The following is a 19,488-nucleotide window of genomic DNA, read 5'->3' as shown; positions in this document are numbered from 1 at the left end:
CCGTTGTGTCCGCTGTGCCGTATTCCCCACGAATTTTTACCCAGAGGGTCTCTAGCTGTCCATGCCGGTCGCCAACATCAGCTTGCAGGGACATGTAGCTTTTAAGATTTGGCTATTTTATTTCAATGACCATTTTCTATAATTTGATTGAATAAGTATAGTTTTCATGGTGCTTGTTTTCATTTTTAGCCACTTACTACTGTATAACAAGGAATTCTTGTATGCTCCAAGTAAAACTTATTTGCCAAAATATCTTAATATCTGTTCCAATAAATCAGGAGCATATTATTGTTAACTTAAGCTGTTACTTCATAGAATCGTTGCTGAGTCTAATAACAAATAAAACCCATAAAGATCTGACATATAAGTCAGGAATAGTTTAAAGGTCTTTAATAGCTGTCGTAAAGCACATAATAAAATGTATAAGGAATAGAATACAGTAAAACCAGACAGAAACTTTGAAGGTGTCTCTTGTATGTGAAGTGCAAAAGATGCTGTTTATGAGAAAATGTAGCTATTTGGCACAAATGATGATAAAGTAACACGTAAACCCACATTATGTAACCTTATATAGAAATATAGTGTTCTTTTAATTATAAAATTTTGTAACACAAAATTCAGGGTATCCTAATCTTTTGACTATGGCTAAGGACAGCAAGATGGTATGGGGAATTGTGTGTATATGTGTGTACATGTATGTGCATTTCAGCAAAAATAGCAATGCTGGCACAGCTCCAGGTATAAATTAAAGCTGACCCAAGACTGCTGTGGGTTTTACTGGCTGCCAGTGGCTCCAAGGTTGTATAAGAGTTAAATGGAAGACATGCCATTAGAATTTTTCCCAAGCCATACTTCAAATGTTAGCTTCAGGAAGAAGGAATGGTATGGGAGCCATTATGCTGTCTTTGAACTACAGAAAGATTTCCCTACATTTGGTTGATTCTCCTGGGACTTGCCTTGCTGCTAGTGCTATGTTATAAAGCAGTTCTAATGCCAGGGAAAAGTCTGGTTCCAGATCATAACAGAATTTTTATTTTATTATAATGTTTCAAAACTTACCAAAATTAGGAAGAGAGAGAGAGACTTTTGGGCTGGGGACAGACATTGAAAAAGCCTGAGCCTGAATTGATTCAGTCTTTGAAGGTTAGCCTAACCTGGCTGGGCTGAACCAGTTTGCAACTGCACAGACATTCTCCCTGGACTGAGGAAATTCAGGAACATGCCTGCAGTGACTCAGGCTAGAAGCTCACGGGGGGGTGCTAGAGCAGCCCTCCCTTCCCTTGTAAAGAGCTGAGTGGAGGGGGTCGTGGCCAGGTCCTGACAGGACGCTCTGATTCGGGAAGGGTGTAAACCCCTGCCCTGATCTGCACCATCCCAGGCTTTTCCCTGCTGGCTGCTCAAGGGGTGGGACTGTTTCCAGTACCCTGCTAGCACTCTGAGGCAAGGGGGTGTGTGCAGTGTACACATCTGTTGATGATATGGAGCTGCGAGAGAAGGATAGGGGTTGTGGAATCCCTGCTTCATCAGGAAGCATTGGGGGGGGAGGGCAGGGCAGGGGGAAGCCAGGCAGACCCTGTTGTACTTTCGGTCTCTGCTGGGGCTCCAGCCAGGGAGCAGAGCGGAGGGGCCAGAGAGCCCTGCCTAGAGAGCATGCTGGGATGCTGGGAGAGTCTGGTTTAACTTAAACCAGGAAGGGGTCTGGGACAGACATTGCATAAACCAGTTAAGTCTGATACTATATTCAACCAGATTTACCTCAAACTGGTTTATGTGCACTGAACATCTGTTCTGTTATGGGTTTAAGCCAATTTCTGATCACTTAAACTAGGTTATGTGTAATGTCTGTCCCTAGCCCTAATAGGCTAAAAAGTTAATTAGCATGAGTGTTACAGACACCACATCAACATAAAGAAGCCTCCTGTACCATTTGTCTTTGTGTTGAATAGGAGAAAAATGTGGTCTTTGGAAACGATTGAAATTTGTGCTGCAATAAGAAGCTGTCATATGCTTAAATCTAGGTCTCTGAAACCAACTGCTTTAGTCCTGTTGTGCTTGTTTGTGGCTCTGCTATGAACCCAGAGAACGGGAAAACATTTTGTTGGACTGCCTTGAGAACAAACCAGAAAGTAAATTGCTGCTGTTTCAATCGCATGCCCCCTTCTGCATTCACCCGTTCTTGTAGAGGAAGGGATCTGGCCAGATCCACGTCTAGTACAGCATCCTTTCCACAGCTGTGCTAGCCAGCAGATCCAAGGATTGGAGTCTGAGTTCTAGCCACACTGCTCCATGCCCCGTCCTCTGTATCTAGCTGTGTGCGACAAGGAAGAGGTGGTAGCATTCCTGTGAATTTTGCTTTTTTCCCCTGTACTGCTTGATATTTGTGGCCAGTATTCAGGATCAAACAAGTCACCTCATGCAGCCGTACAAGATGGGCCAAAATCTGCCCTTGTTTGTTTGTAGAATTTTCTGCTTTACCGTCTGTATGTTGGATATAAATCAAATGTATAAGCTTACCTGGTCTATGCTGTATATAGTACTAGTATCACTCCTGTTTCACAAGGAATTAATATTTTCTATAGATGGAGTTTTTTTCAAACTATCCATTTATTAAGGTCTTTTCCGAAGTTGAGGGAACATAAGGGAATTGGTCACAAAAACTAACCTGGAAATTGTATGCATGGGTAGGTTAGGCCTTTTATACTACATGGCAGTAATGAAGTTGAGGGAGATGATTGGTTTTGTTTTTGTGAAGTGTACCTCAGCATTCACAAGTGTGGTAAATGCATTGAGGGACATATTAAGCAGAGAAAATAATGAATATTTTAGCACTCTGTCCCAGACTGCCATCAGATTTGAACTCCTTTGGTCTACTGAAATTGTTTTGGTTGGATTTGGATATCATATGCTTGGGACTATGAAGAGCTCTTGCATATTTTTTCCACCTCTATCTCTGCATTCACATATTGGACCCACAAAGGATTTTGAGATTTGTTTTTTTTCACTGGGTGAAAAAAAATACAGCTTTGCTAGTTAGCCAGCTTTTAATATCCTAGTGAAGAGAAGGCAAGTAGTATTCTTCCTACGGATTAGCAAATTGAAATAAAGTCTATGAGGGAGCACAGTCTTTAAGTTGGCATGCTAATTTATTTGGAAACTTCAAGCTGCTTTGTCTTCACAAAGAGCTTGCATTAACTCCAGTTAAGAATAGCATTTTTTTTTTTTTTTTTTTTGGCCTGGACATGACCAGAGAGCTCTATCAAAATTTCATATCTGCTGTATTTGTGCTCTGATCAATGTTTATAAAGTAAAATGGATTAAGTCTTATCAGTACCTGGATGGGAAGCTTGCGAAGATAATGAAGTAGCCCAGAGAATGGTGCTGGTGTTTTGGTGATTTAGCAGAGACAGTGAGCTTGCTTTTTGGTCAAGAGAAACCTTAAAACAGAGTGTGTAACTACTTGTGATGAATTTAAAAAAAGCAATTGCAGTGGTGTCACTTATGGCATACTGGCTAAATTCTGACATTAGTAACTATATTTGATACGCCTAGATTATTCATTGTAGTTTCAGTTGAAAAAATGTTGCTCTGGGTGTTGTAAATACCACTTTCTGAGGTTTATGGGTACGTGGGAAATATTTAGACACTTCCAGTAAGTGTGTGTGGATGGATGGATACAAATAATGTTCCTAGAGCAGGAGCAGCTGCCCCATGTTGTTCCCCAGAGGGCTATCTCTGTAAAGAGTTTCGGGATCGATCTAAAAAACAAAAAAGTAGACATTGTTTATAAATGCAAGATGCATCTTTAAATGACATCTTGGCAGGCCTTGTTAGGATGTGGATTTCTGCTGGCAAGGGCCCAAAGATTGTGTTCACGTTAAATCTAATGTATTGTCTGCTCTACAGTTTTAACTCTGAAACAGATTTTTCCCTCTTTTAACTAGTATACGTATTTAAAAACTCTTTCCTATCAGGAAAGTTCTTGGTTGGACTGCCTCCTGAATCTACTTTGGCTTTACTTGCAATCTACGTATTGTTTACATTTGTTACTAAAAGTTACAAGTTTTCTTGTAGAAAAGTGGCATTTCCAAAATGATATATTCTAATTGCAGTCTTTGAGAGCAAAGCATTGTGCTTTATGAAACACTGTATTTAGTAAAAGGTATATGTTTTATCTTTTGAACCACAACAGCAAAAATCTTTAATTACAAATGGATTATCAGTGTGCCGTCCCAAGGAGATTGTAGAGCAGCAGCTGCAATGGATTAAATTTTATGTATTCTTGAGCACTTAAGTCATAAATGTAGCTCTGGCACAGTCTCCAGTAGCAATTAGCTGTTTATCACTGTAGTATTAGAAAAGCAAAATCGTAATAGTATAATACACTAATTGCTTCATTTAGTAGTCAAACTCAAGCTTGTTTGTTTTTTAATGCCGCTTGGGGATTTGTTGTTGTGTACGTAGGCTCTGTGGTGGATGTTACACCTGTAGATGAAATTTATTTCATGCTGTTTCAAACAGGTCTGGCTTTATGTTTTGCTGAGAGAAGGGACTTTTTTATTATCAGAATAAAGAAAAAGATTTATTCTGTGTGGAATAAACTGGAAAATAAGTTTGCTAGTTTTGTGCCAAACTTTAACAGTATTTTATTTGCTTTCCATCCAGAGTCCTAAAATACAAAAGGCATCCACAGTGTGTATCGTGAATGAGCTGTATGCTTCTTTCCTCACTGAAAAGAGCCAAAAATATTTGTAACTTTTAATGAGATGAAATCCAGGCTATGATCTTATTGGGAAAGAAATATTGTTTGGTAGTGGAGGAAAGAGGTATATGACTAGCTATGAGTTCTAGCCTTGTTCTGCTCTTGAGTGCCCCAAAACAATGCTGGCAGAAGTTAATGTGTGTATGTATGTGTAGACATCTGGCTGCTTTATTTAAATTTCTGATTAAAATTGAAAGTTAAACTTCCAAGTTAATTGCGTCTTTGGCAACTAACCATCCTGAAATGGCCCTTGAAAAAAACAGTGTGAGCAAAATCTCTCATCTTCCAACTGCACTTTTTTGTGGCTGCCTATCTTTATGAAATCACTTCCATGCTTCCGTTGCACAAAAACATGGCCAATACAGCACTTCTTTATGTGGTGCTTTCTATGCTACCTTTTAGCTCCCATCCCATCCACAAAGTTGGAACGTGGCCAAGAAGAAGAGGGAGGGCAACTGCAGCATACTGCTCTACTTCCCCATGCGACTCGGGAGTAACTGAGCAGAGGAGAGGCATAGATTTCGGGAAGGTAGAAAACATATGTCTTTTGAAAAGAAGCCATATTTTCTGAGACTGATTGTGAGAAAGTAATTGTTAAATATAGTAGCATTCAAGGCGATATAAAAAAAGAAATGGCTTCCATTAAAATACTCTTAAAGAGAGGAAGTACTATTTGACATATTATTTCTTCATATGAAAAGAATATCTAAAGTCTGGGCTTAAATACTGAAGTATTAAGAACCTCAAAAATATCTATGATAGATGATGGAGAAAAATGAAAACTTTTTTCTCTTGCATAGAGATATAATTGGGACAAAACAGTATAAGATTGATTAATACAGTGTAATTCTGATTATAGCACGTTGTTTTGCCATCTCTCTGTGTCATAAAAGACACAGAGAGATGGCAAACATTTGAATTTTTAAATTTGGATGTGTGAATTTGAAAGTAGTTGTGAAATTTAGTGAAAATTCTGAGTAGTGGTTGGAATGTTTACCACATACGTGTCCATAAGAATTAGAAATGTTTAGAAGGAACTTGCAAAATGACCATTGCATCAACTGTATTAAAAATAAATTAAGTATGGTGGCCTCCAGTGATCATCTGACTTTCAGCTTCAAAAATAATTTTTGTATACTTAGGTTGTCTGGTCACATTCTTCTGAGCTAAGTACAGACAGTCAAACAGTCTGAATCGATTCAGTCTTTGCAGGTTAGTCTAAACTGCGTAGATTGAATCAATAAGAAAGTGAACAGACAAAACATTCACTTTTCGTTCTAGAAATGTAGCCACATGCCTGCAGTGGCCTGGGCCAAGACCCCAGGGGTTGCTAGACAGCTGGAGCAGACAGCTTGGGCAAGGCTAGCCTACCCACTCTGCAAGGTGGGAGCTTGTGGGGAAGGTGCAATCCTTGGGTGCTGGGGGACTGTGAGTTTAACTTGAATCCGGAAGGGATCTGGGACAAGTTCAATAAATTGATTTAACCAAAATCAGTTAAATCTGATGCTATATCCATCCAGGAGGTCACAACTAGTCCAACCCCCTGTTCAAAGCAGGACCATCCCCAACTAGATCATCCCAGCAAGACAAAGCCTTGGTTGAATCTTAGAAACCTCCAAGGATGGAGGTTACACAACCGCTCTGGGTAACCTGTACCAGTCCTTTACTACACTCTTTGCAAGAAACTTTTTCCTAATATCTAACCTAAACTTCCCTTGCTGCAACTTGAGACCATTGCTCCTTTTTCTGTCACCTGCTACCATTGACAACAGTTTAGCTTCATCCTCTTTGTTACCTCCAGTCAGGAAGGCTGTTGTTAAATTCCCTCGCTATTTTCTCTTTTCCAGACTAAATAAGCCTCGTTTTCTCAGCCTCTCCTCATAAGTAACGTGCCCCAGCTCCCTAAACATTTTTGTTGCCCTCCACCTTCTTTTAATAACTGTTGTTTCTGGGTTCTAATGCCGAATTTTCTTGCAGACTCCCTGATGAATGGATTTTGATATTAAAGATGACATTTTTAGAGCACCCTACAGAAAGGATCAGACGTCACAAAATTCAGTAACAGTCCTTGCTTTCTTTTCAACAGGGCTGTGAGAGGAAGTAGTGATAGCATAGCACCACTGCCTCCGCTTTTATACAGTAGTCTGTGGATTAGAGTGAAGACCCAGGTGTGCCACATATTAACTTCTTTGCTTTCCCCGAGCATTGCACTGATCCCCTTACCATGCCCAATCTACTACTCTGCTTTCTGTTCCCTGCCCAATCTGAGACTATGCTGCCTGCCCCCTCCCCAGTCTACCACGTTATACTTAGAGGCTACTTGTACCACCCATGCTCCTGGTTGGCTATTCCTGCTTTAAGGCGTTACAGATGGCTGTCCCCTCTAAATGACTGGGTAATGGAGCTCCTTCACCTCTTTCATACATATCCTTCAAGAGAAGTAGACTTCATGTATATGTATTATAGAAGACTATGAGTACATGAGGTTACATGCTGAGTCTATGGCAAATGTAACTGTTCCTAAATCTCGTAAAGACTATATTATCTGTAACAGTTGCCTGGATATGCATGACACTTTGCAGGCAGAGAAAAATTGGTGCTCCCTGCCCTGAGTTTAACAGCTAAATTATTCTTGATATAGGAGGGATAAACAAAAGGTGGAAGCAGCATTGACAGCAGTGAAAACCCCCCTATTATTTGTCCATTTTATTAATAGTTTATGGGTTTTTGTAGTAATGTTTATATTAAATTTATATAATTGTAGAATTTTGCTATGTTTAAATATTCAGGCACTGCAGTTGTGTAAGAAAAAAATTATGATGTATAAAACCAAAATATATTAAATCTTTTACCAAGCAAATAGTCACTTGGTTAACTCCCTGCATTTCACGTGAAGTAATCTGCACTTCACAGAGTAGTTCTGATCAGGAATTTAAAGCTCAGCAAAAGTATTTTTCTAGCACAATGCTCTGTTCAATGTTCAGTAGTCATTGAGAAGGCTAGAAGAGATAAGAGGAAAGGCTATTTGTAACGTGTTTTTTTTTTTTATCCTGTACTTTATTGAAAAGACCTGCCAGTTTGACAAATAACATGAGCAAGCTAGGAATTATTATATCTCCAGCCTGCAAGGGTTTCTTATCTTAAAACCAGCTTTTAATATGTTTTTATGGTTTTCTTTCAGTATTAAATCCTACCTTTTGTTAAAAGTATATAAATACAAAAATCATTTAGAGTTTTTTTTTTCTAGATCAAGTGAAAATATACTGTGTGTTTTATTTTAAATGTTTTTCTTCTGTCACCAAATACATACATCTTCCATATGCTTAAACAAGCTGCTCCTGCTCACATGCACTGAATTATAGCAAAAGGAACTTGAATTTACAGTATAATGGAAAGATATTGCTAGGATGCTGTAACGATAAAATATGTGTGCCTTGTATAGTTTAAATGGCAAAATGTTCCTGAAATAGAAACTGAATTCATAATTGTTCATCAATTTTATTTTCCAGTAAATAAGGTAACTCTGTCTGAAGCTCTTGTGTAATTCAGATTCAACCAGCCCATTTAGTGCATCTGTTGCACTGTGATGTAGGATATGTATATCTTTGTACTTGATATCATGCTCACCTTGATCTAGCACTTGTGATGAGAAGTAATTGCTGCCCTAATTTTGTGATCTACTTTGCTGAAGTTGTTATTTCAAGAACAGGTACTGGATGGCATCTCTCTAGAATACTTTGGTTTTCACCTCTCTAGCTGGGTAGTGAAAGGTGTGCAGAACATTAATGAGATACATTAATAAACTAAAGATGATTATGGGGAAAGAGAAATTTGGGGATGTACTGAGCCATACTTGATGCTGAACAAAAACTTGTTTTATTTCTTTCTGTTCAGGATGGTAGACTGATTCTGAGTCACTGCCAGATGTTGCAGTTACTGGCATTTAGATGTCTGTATGTTAGATACTGCATTTACTTTGGCAATAATAGAATATGCTTTCAATACCTACCCCTGTTTCAGAAAGAGAGACTGATTGATTTATCTGTCATAGACATGCTGACTCACTGTTGATTCTTGTGTGCCTCAGTAAAAAACTTGACCTCCTTTTAACAGTTCCCCTATCCTCTTTTTATGGGCTTCCTTTGCCTAAAGACAGGTTTCCTGGATGCTGCGGTCTCTGGTTATAATTGCCTTTGTTTAGGGTCAGAAACAGTTAATTTAGATCAGTGCTTTGAGGCAACATTTTTTTTTCAGTTTGATTTGTATATAGCATACCTTTAAATAGACTCAGTTATTGGTATAGTGTATATATAGCAGCAACAGAAAAAGCTGGTCTGGGTGCAACTCCCCACATTGTTGTCTTGCTGTAGCTACCAGAGTCTCAGATTCCCCTCCCTCTCCCAGCTTCTTCTACCTGTCCTCAGCTCTGGGTGTGGGGAGACGTGGTATACATGTGGGGCTGAGGGAACACATAGTTGGGGAGCTTGGGAGAACTGTGCATGGCTTGGTGCTGGGATAGCACAGCAACAGATTGCACGTGACTACAGGTATTAAACTGTTCCCATCTTAGGAAGAATAAAGGAGTGGTGTTACATGAAACACAGATGGGACACTTTGGGTAGCCAACAAAACTAAGGCTCCTTACCTATGCCAACCTATTTCCATGGCAAAATCTGACTCTTTAAGCTGTGTTTTAGAAGAAAGAGTTTTAACCCTTCTCTTTCTAATGTGTGTCAAGACTGTCCCAAGGACAAAAATATTGCATTTCTCTTCTGCAATAGCTGTAGTGTTTGTTCTGCATGAAAATACATCATCCAGTTCAGTGTTCAGGTTCTGAGCTTCCTTCTGAGAAGCAGCTCAACACCTAAACCAAGGTTGTCCAGTTGGCAGCCTGGGAGGTCATATGTGGCTCTGGAAGGGTTAACCTATGGCCCCCAGGCTCTTGGCCTGGCTGCAACTCTTTGCATTATTCTCTTGCTGCAGCTTCCAGAGTCTCTGGCTTTACCTCCCTCCCCCAGCTTCTGTTGCTTGCCCCCAGTCCTGGGCAGAAGGAGACATGGTGTGGACGTGGGGCTGAGGAGCTTGGGAGGACCACGCCTGGTTTGGAGATGTCAGTGTAGCACAGCAGGGATCACTCGCTGAATGCTGGGGTGAGGGGAGGGGTATGTGGGTGCACACTGGGGGTGCACAGTTCGGTGTACAGCCCAGAGCAATGTGGCCCATGCAGCGTGGGCCGGGGGGGAGTGGGGTCTGTAGCAGTCCTCACCATGCTGGACACAGCTGCCTCCAGCTGGTAAATCTGTTGTGGTGGGTAGAGGAGGGAGGGAAGGGGTGTAGGGGGGGCCCAGATTAATGTCCCCACAGCGAGGGAGCGATTGGGGTTTGGGAGTAGCTGCCGAGCTGGGGCAGGGGAGCATGGGACTTGGGGAGGGGGGCTCCCGCCACTGTGAGCCACCATGCACTGCCAGTCCGGGGGGCATGGGGGTGGGCATGTGCCCCTGAATCTGCGTGGGGTGGGCTGGGCTGGGCTGTGCTCTGGACAGGTGGCAGAAGGCGCTGGGAGCAGGGCATGGCAGTGGGCATGTGCACCTGGATTGGGGAGGGTTTGGTGGTAGGGGCTATGGGGAATTTTAGGGTGGCTGCAGCCCCCCCCCATAACCCCCACTCCACTGCGCTCTGTGGGGTGGGCGAAGCCAGGGCTGCGCTTTAGGACAATAGACTTAACAGCTGGAGGCAGCTGTGTCCAGCATGGTGAGGACTGCTACCTGTTTTGTGTATGGCCAAATCTGTGAAGTGGTGCCAAAACTTCAGATCTGAATTGGCCGAATCAAACTGGGACAGTGATTCGAATCTCCTCAAATTGAATCACTCTGAATTGGCCGGATCTGAATCCAGATCAAATACTTGCTGCTTTGCATAGCCCTAATACATAGGCTTTTGTTGATTTTAATAGGAGCTGCCATAACATTTCAGATTAGAGACTTTGGCTCTCGTTAAAGGTTTATTTAAACTGGAAAAGTATCACTTGGCTCATTTTGACTGTAAGTTTGAGTAAACCACATAATCTACCTGTGTGCAAACATGCACATGCACACACACACTTATGCACACACTTTTTCCAGAAAATACATTTTAAAGTCTTTTTGATTCAAGTACAACGTCACTTAATCTGGTGCTAGATTGTCCTCAACAGTCCTATGTACATAGTCCCATAAACTCTTAAGTATAAATTCTTTAGTTGACAATTACCTGAGAATCATATGACAATGAAAGTGTCTCTCTATTGGATCTTGACTTTCTTCATCTGCATTTGATCTTTAAAATATATACACTTTTGGAGGTATTTATTTTTTTCTGTAATGCTTGCAAAAAGTTTAGCACAATTCTTGGCATTAAAAACATTTTAATAGCTTTAAAAAACCTAAATACATCCTATGTACCTCCTTTGTTTGTTAGGCTCTTAGCCTCACAAAACACTTTTCCTTTTTAGGTATGATTATTTACGAGCCTTTTACCTGAATGGTCATACCAAATCTATTTATCCCCCATAAAATAGATTTTCAATGGTATTATACATCTCATCTTTTTAACTTTACATTAAAAATATGAAGCATGTCTGCAACATTATAAGTGCTTTGCATTGCAAATCTAATTTACATATGGGTCCAAAGGCAACTTTAATTACATAGTCCAAAAAATTAATTCCCTGAACAGTTGTTAAAGCTCTTAGAAATAGGTCAGCATGGCTCCACGTTAAATTGTTGGCCCCTTGTGTGCTTTTTGCCCTCCAACCCATGATAATACAATATTTCTCTCTGATGATTGGACTTGTGGCATATTCAAACTACTGAACAAATATTTTTCTCATTTGGATTCCCTTAGCTTAGATTTTAAATTCTCAAAAATAACACACTATAGATATTCTGTGTGAAAGAAAAGTATACAAAGAAGGTGAGTATTACTAAAGATAAGCACATTATCCTGAGATTGGTAGGGGCAGAGTATCAGAAATTTTACATCCATTACTGTGCCTAATGAATATATATCAATCAATAACACCATTGGCATCAAGAATTAAGAATACAAGTTATACCTTTTAAACAATGATCCGTCTGATGGAACACACCAAATTTTACATTGCATTGGGAGCATGGAGTGACTTTTGCTTTGAAGTTCCTCTAATTTTCCTCTGACATTTGAAGTAGTAATTATCAGGAGGTGAAAAAATATATATTTAATGGGGTATTTCAGTGTATTTAAATTCTTACAGGATACAAATATATCTTAAAGCAGAAGGAATATTTGTTTTTCAAGAGGGAAGCATAAATTAGCATTGGAAATTGTGCTTGAAAAATACATGTTTCAAAATGTTACGCTCTCTTAAATATAGCCCACATGCTTTTGACTTAATTTTGGTATTTACATATGTAATATATTTTCCTAAAGTCTCTTGAAACTGTTACAGGAACTTACATGCTTTCCTTTTGTCTTTCAGCTTGTGATGAATGGAAAATTTTACCTAAACCTAATCTGCATCGAGATGTGAACAGATTTGGGCATACTGCCGTTGTCAGTAATGGGTAAGTGAAGCATGTTTTAAACTGCTATGACTGTTTTTGCTGGAAGAAAAACTATGATGACAGTTAAATTTACATAAAGCACAGTTCTGTGATGTACAATTGATGTTATTTATTAGCCTGAATATTAGTCCTTAAGAACAGCTTTATATATCCTGGTTATTTGTGCAATAAATCATTTATATGAAGTAGTTGAGGAGCATTGCAGCAGGCCCGTGACCACAGGGGTGGCTGTGACACGCCCTGGTGGCCGTGTGGCCCCTGCCTGGCCCGGGTTCTGGTGTAGCCCTCCCTTGTTTACTTTTCTGCCACACTTTAATCTTATTGAAAGTTATAAAAAGGAGGCTGCCCATAGGCTCCGAGTGAGCCTGAGCCTCGTATTGATCTCTATTGTGCCCCTTCTGGGTCCATGCAGTCACAGTCCTGCATCCCACCCCCCCAGGTTAGTAGACACTCTCAGTCTGTTGGTACCTCTGCTGGGCCCTAGGGCAAAGTGGGAACTCCCTGACTAGCCACAGTACGAGTCTCCTCACCTGCCCCGGGCATGCCACCGTCCTTTTTCGCCTGCCATGCCTTGTCTCATTGTTTCTTAATAAGGCAGGAGGCTGCCCTTCCGACGCCCTGTTCTCCTGGGCCTATGTATGCAGCTCCAGCCATGTCTATATTGCATCCCAAGCCTTGCAAATGTTCCTAAGAGCTGAGCTCTGCTGTGGCCTGAGGCCAGGCTCAACTCATCCCAGTGATAGGCCTCTCGCTTTCTTCCCTATTACAGGCCAGACTCATACCACCTCCCTCTCACTAAGGCCTATCCCACTCCACCGCCTCTCACATGGTCTGTCTCATACTGCTCCTTTGAGGGGCCACTCTCATACCTCCCCTCCTTTTCCCAGGGTCACACTTACCCTGCCCTTGCCTGAAGGGTCCTGGGGCTTGTTTTCCTGCACTCCCTGGACAGCAAGCACGTGGCCTCTTGGGCCTCTCCTGCGACCCTCATTTGAGCGAGCACTGGGCGGTTTGCAGAACGCTGGAGTGACTCGGCTTCTAGTCCTTCACCAGTTGCTCTGAATTAGGGGTTTCTGAATTACCCCATTGTTTACCCGTGGTACTTCCTCAGCCGTTCCACCCAATCAGCCTTTGGCCCACCTATGGCCTTAGGTGCCCGAAGGCTTACCTGGAGATAACCTGGCCCCCATGTTAGCAGGGCCTACCCTCAAGCCCCCTGTTCACTGGGACCCACTTCACACCCTTTCCTCATAGGATCTCGTCTCAGGCCCCTCTTGGCATTCACATGTTGTAACTGTATCCCGGCCCCTAACTCCAGCCTCTCTCCTTGGGCTCTGAGCCCCTCACTCTCACTGAGCTCCTTCCCCCACACACATGCACAGTTGGGGCTGCTAGCCTCTGGGCTTTTTGTCTTTTCACTAGGCTCCATGGCCTTTGGTAGGCTCTCCAGGCCTCCCAACTGCCACTCTGGTGCAGGTTGTGAGATGCTCCACTGCACCCCACTCTACACTTCTGCCTCCACTGAGGCCCATACTGTGCCCCCCCACGCTGTGGCCTGGGGTCACACACATACCCCACAGGCTAAGGTGGCCGCAGTCATACCTGGCCCCACTCTCCATGCTCCAGGGCCTTGTACCCCACATAGGCTCAGATGGCCGCAGCCCCCAGCTACCTCTGATGTTAATTGACCCACCTGAAGGTGGGGGCTGGGGTTTAGGCACCCCTATTCACCTTCCACTGGGGTGGTAACTGGCCTGGTATTTCTGGCCTGGTATTTCTGGGGGGCTGTTCAGGCTACCCATCCCTGGCAGGGTGCAAGTTTAGGTCACGCCCAGGACCAAGAGCCTCCTAACCATCCCCATCAGCTCTTGCCCTTACCTCCTGATGTTACCAGAGCATCAGCGCCACCAGGAGATGTTGTTTCCTTGGTGCCAGGCAGCAAGTGCTGCCTCCAGCTCTGCTGGTCTGAATCTTAAAATGGCTGCTCATCAGAGCTGGGCTGCACCTGCCAGTTGCCTCTTCAGGCTCTTAAAGTGGCAGACACCAGAGGTGCTCTGCCACATACTTTCCCCCTCCCTCCTCTTAGAATAAATAGTTCCTGGGGGAGGTTACCCCTGCTGCTCTTCCAAAGCAGGCTACCCTCAGAGCCTGTGAAATGGCTTAAGTGGCAAGCACCCCCAAAGGTGCTCTGCCACAGGCACCTACATCCTTAAAGGCTAATTGCATGGCACCTATCCTCCCTTACACCACACCCCAACTCTCGCAGTTGTTACTGTAAAAATGTTCTCTCTTGTGGCTTTTGGCCTCCTTGACCTCTGCCTCTTTACTCTGGCTAGGCCTTCTAGCCGGGGTCCGCTGTGTCGGACCTGGCTTTGAGGTGTTAGCTCAGGTGTAGCTCTCTCAGGCACTGGGCCTCTGGCCCCTGTCTAGTTGCACCCCTCTCGGGCACTGGGCCCGTTTGCCCCTATCTGGCTCTGTGGCCTTGCATTCTGCCCACTTCAGGCTCAACAGCTGCTCAAGCCTTGAGCCTGCCTCTGGCAGGGTTTAAGGTGATCATGTGCGCCTCGGGAGCTAATGGGACCTCTATGTACTGCCCCTACAGTTCCAGCCTAAACTACCGGTGTATCTGCAATGTAAACAATAGGCCCCTGGGCTATAACATGAGCATTAAGGGGAAGCAGCCCTCTGTTGCTTTAAGAGGGCAAACCTTCCCTCCCCTCTAGTGCTGATATACCTTCCAGGTCTGGGCTAGTCTCATGAGCTCCCCAAGCCTCACTGGGGTCCCACAGGTAAGATATAAGTCCATTCAGGAGCCCTGTTGCCTGGAGCTCTTCACCCTGTAGCTGCTAGGGAGAGACTAGCCTGCTTGCCTTCTCCCTCTTGGGTCCTCAGACCCCTGGTCTTGCGTGCAGCCTCTCATTTGGGTTCTCCCGCATGCAGCTCCTCCTCTGGGCTCTCAGACCCCTGGTTCCGCACACAGCCCCCTGGCAGCCACCTCAAACCCTCTAGGGGTTTAACGTAAAAGCAAAGGCTACTTTCCTGTAAAATGTCTTCTTTCTCTGGCCAGGGAAATTGCCTCTGTTCCTAGGCCTGCAGAATTGTTTAGGTAAATCCCAGTGCCTTCAGGAACCCAGCTGCTGCTGTGCTGTCAGGTACTTCTCACTTCATAGCTGCCAGGGAGAGAGTATCTGGCTTATATAGCTACAACCTGAGTCCTCTTCTGGTCAGGTGAGTCTCTCATTAGACCCCTACGTGACCTGCAAGCAGCCTCCTAGGCTGCTAGCTCCTGTAAAGGAGCAGGCATCCCCCCCAGTCCTCTGCTGCAAGCATGTTTAGTTGAACACTTAAATCAACCATCTGGTGGAACTTTTCCCACTGGAGTCAGTTACAGTATATTTGAAATTGAACATCAAGTATAGTCATCACTTGGATATAACCTGCAGTCTCTCTTTCAGGCAATAATGCACTATAGATGACTGATTTCTTTTTTAAAGTTAAACAGTTCTCAGAGGAATTTTCTTTATTGGGTGAAAGATAAGGTTTGTATGAAAAATCAGTGTGTACCAAGAGCTACTAGTGTCTGACTATAATAACTATTCTGCAACCCTTTTACAAAATGCCTCTGTCACAGCCCCTTCATAGAGATGCTCTTAGTGGAAGAAGCCCAGTGTGGCTATTTATGCAGGTGTCCTTGTAGCTGAGGTAGAGATATCTTGCATCTGTGCAAATAGCTTTGGCACCTGGTAGATCCCCTGACATTTGGAGGGTGCAGCCGCCAAACTCCTTGTTTGTTCCCCACAGTCTTTTGGGGTGTTGTATACACAGGGTGTACAGTGTGAATTAAAAACAAGCAGGAATCTTATCAGGGGATAAGGCACAACACTGCATTTATTGGAACATAAAACATGCAACATAAAAAGAATAAAGAACAGTAAGGTTATCTGCTTCACTCATTCCCATGCATACTCATTCATTCCTTCATTTATACAAAAGAAACAAGCACACACACATGCAGGTCGTTAGACAGTCCTGCAAAGGTTAAGGTGTTACCAAGCGCTAAAGTTGCTCAGGTCAGTCTGGTGGCTAGCCAGACTAACCGCGAGGGCTGGAGTCAGGTCTTGTTGGACACGCCCAAAACTCCTTCTTGCGGGTGGAAAAGACCCAAAGCCTTGTCTTCGTGTTTATTCTTTAGTGATAGCTGTCCATACAAGCCTATGGATTCTGCTGAGTCAGATGTGAAGGTCATCCTCCTTGTCCTGTTGTCAGGCTGGGATTAGGAGGACATGATTTTCTGGCTTGGTAGTCTGCAATCTTTGGGGGGCGGGGGCTGTTTGCAGTCTTCAGCCGTGAGGGTGAAGGATGATCTAGTATTTGGTAATCCTTAACTTCTGGCTAGACTTTGCTGCAGCCTTTAACTGTTAAACCACAGAAGGCTATTTTCACCTGCTGCAAGAGGACTGTCTTCCTTCATGTTGTCACATACATACATCATTCATTCTTTCATTACCTCTTTTCACATAAGTTGGACATACCACAAATCTTACATAAGCATTTTCCTTATATTAAATTTATGTTCTAAAATCATGAGACCAATAGGTCAAATATATTTATGCTAAGCAATAGCAAATTTAAAATAGATGGTTAATTCCAGAACACTAATAATGACTGATTGGAATATTATAAAATGTAAATCATAACAAGATTAACTTTATCTTAATGGTTAAATAGTTCATTATATAAAAAGAAAAACAAAAACACAAGCAATTAAGACAATTATAGTTACTGCAATATTATAGGGGTAAACATCATACCTCTGATGGAAAATTTTTAAGAAACTGTCTTCTGTTGGCCCTCTGTTGTGGGTTTGACCACAGGTGGGTAAGATTTATAGCACCCGTTAGTACCATCAACAATGACTCCTTAATGCCAACAATTGTATATCGGCTCTTTTCTGTTATTTATTGTGTTTTAATAATCTTAATATGTAAATATACTTGGGGCTTTTACAGATTTCGTATGCATAAATATTGTATGACTTTTTCAAAGTGATGCAAGAATATATAGTAATCTTTAATAATAATAGTTCTTTACCATAAATAACAGCAATAGCTTGCATAGTTCAGCAAACAGAGCACTCAAACTTCATTGATGAAGTCTGTGCAGATGTTTCATTTGCAGAGGACCGCTTATAAATAAAAATGTAGTTATTGTCAGGTTTCATAAATTATGATAAGTGGAATTCAAAATGTTCACATTCTTGTCTAAACTATATTTGATGCTTTAGGAATTGCTGTTTATCAAGAATTGGAGTTAAGTGGGAAAAACTTCCAATTCTATCTTCAGATCTTGTTATATGAATTTGTGATGCGTCTCAGAGCCCTTTGCTTCCTATAGCTCCACCAAACTCCCTTCCATTTTGAGGGTACATGATGCCAGAGTAGTATGGATTGATTTTGATTCCAAGTCGTCTTAATTTTAAATGAGAAAAGAGGAAAGCGATACTTTCAAAACCAAATTGTCTTTTCTGATTGCTGCTTTCATTGAATCAGATATTCATTGTTATCTGAGAAAAATACTCACCTGCTAGCTTCTTTTTATTTGCCCTTGGGATCTTCTGTCTAAGAGAAATGTTCTCTGTTTCTGTAGGCCATCTAGTCGTATTGTTCTTATTACTTCACTCCAAAGGACAGTACTCTTCCTTGAGCAATCTCTCTTCCCTCTTCCCATTCATTTTCTGTGTCACACTATAATATAGCTTTAATTTGGCTGAGCCTAAGCATACTCTGTTAAGTGTCAGTTAGGGTTAACATAACCCCGCCCCAGTGAACCATTAGATTTGCAAGGAAATAACTGACATGGTTTTAGAGAGCTGTGAATGATATTTGTGTGTGCTATAGAAAGCAAGGTGATGTAACTAATAACATTTTACTTCTAAAGCAGTTATATTCCTTTGCTTTTCTTATAGGTCCATGTATATATTTGGGGGGTTTTCAAGTGTTCTTTTGAATGACATCCTTGTGTACAAGCCTCCAAACTGTGAAGCATTTAAAGATGAAGAACTATGTAAAAATGCTGGTCCAGGGATTAGATGTCTGTGGAACAAAAAACATTGTGAATCCTGGGAATATGGGCAAGCTAATAATGTCCTTAGAGCAAAGTGTCCCAAAAAATCAGGTGAGTAAGAGACTTATCTCCTGTTTGTGTTTTTGCAGTGATTTATTCTTATACAGTGTTACAAATAAGTCTAAGGATGAGAGTGATAACTATGAAAATGAGGATAGAGAGAGGTGGCAGCAAAGTTATCAGCCTATGGTAGCTGAAGAAAAACCCTTGAATAAGGAATGCCAAAAGATAGAAAATAGGGCTGCGTAAAACTTTGGTAGCGGATTTCATTTGGAAGAGATTTGGCCCGATTTGGGGACTGAATCTAAATTCAATCGGGAGACCCATTAAAAGGTCCACATTGAATCGGAAGCCTCCAAATCAATTTGAAGACGCGGGCAGTCCCCGCTCGCTGCTGCAGGGGGCTGGACCTGGGCTCTGTGCTGGTAAGTAGGGGATGGGGGGGCTGGAGGAGGAGGGAGGGAAACACCAGGGGACTCCCACTCAACCCCATCCCCCGCCTGCTCGGCCCGCACCCCCATGGCTGCCCCGCCTGGCCCCAGTGTCCCGGCACTTTAAACACCCCCCGCACCAAAAAGCCCCTCATTAACCGGCTGCAGCAGCAGCAGCTATAAGGGCCTCTGACAGAGCTCCACCATGTGGCATGGGGCAGTGGCAATCGTCCCTCCGTTTGACACCTGCGCGGCAGCTGTCGCATTGTGTGGGTGCAGTGCCGCTCAGCAGGGCACTGTGCACTATTCTGGAGCTGGGGCAGCTTCAGCAGTCACCCAGAGCCTGGCAGCGCTCAGCCTGAACAGCCCCAGCTTCTGGACAGCATACAGAGTCCCGTGGCATGCTGCTGAGCCATGCCGCACCCCCAGAATGTAACAGCTGTTGTGCAGGTGCCAGGTGGGGGGGGCTGATTCCTGCTGCCTCACACTGTGTGTGTGTGTGTGTGTGTGTGTGGGGAGGGGGTTCTGCCACAAGCCCCCAGGGGCCCCAGTCGTCGCTGCTGGAGCCGGTGAGCGCGGGGATTTTTTTTTTGCT

The 19,488-nt window shown here is 42.9% G+C and overlaps 1 protein-coding gene across 3 annotated transcripts in view; it reads left to right on the top strand.

Moving 5' to 3' along the window:
- ATRNL1 (attractin like 1) overlaps positions 1 to 19,488 on the top strand; it is a 969,676-nt gene that overhangs the window by 214,163 nt on the left and 736,025 nt on the right. For all 3 annotated transcript variants that reach the window (XM_019555783.1, XM_019555782.1, XM_019555784.1), the window contains exons 11-12: positions 12,255 to 12,339; positions 18,305 to 18,513. In XM_019555783.1, coding sequence (XP_019411328.1) covers positions 12,255 to 12,339; positions 18,305 to 18,513 — 294 coding nt within the window. The remainder of the gene's footprint in view (positions 1 to 12,254; positions 12,340 to 18,304; positions 18,514 to 19,488) is intronic.

Source organism: Crocodylus porosus, unplaced genomic scaffold (genome assembly GCF_001723895.1).
Source record: "Crocodylus porosus isolate Cpor-Errol unplaced genomic scaffold, CroPor_comp1, whole genome shotgun sequence".
Taxonomy (NCBI): domain Eukaryota; kingdom Metazoa; phylum Chordata; order Crocodylia; family Crocodylidae; genus Crocodylus; species Crocodylus porosus.
The sequence above is the reverse complement of the archived record's forward strand: the minus strand, read 5'-3'. Positions and strand labels throughout refer to the sequence as shown.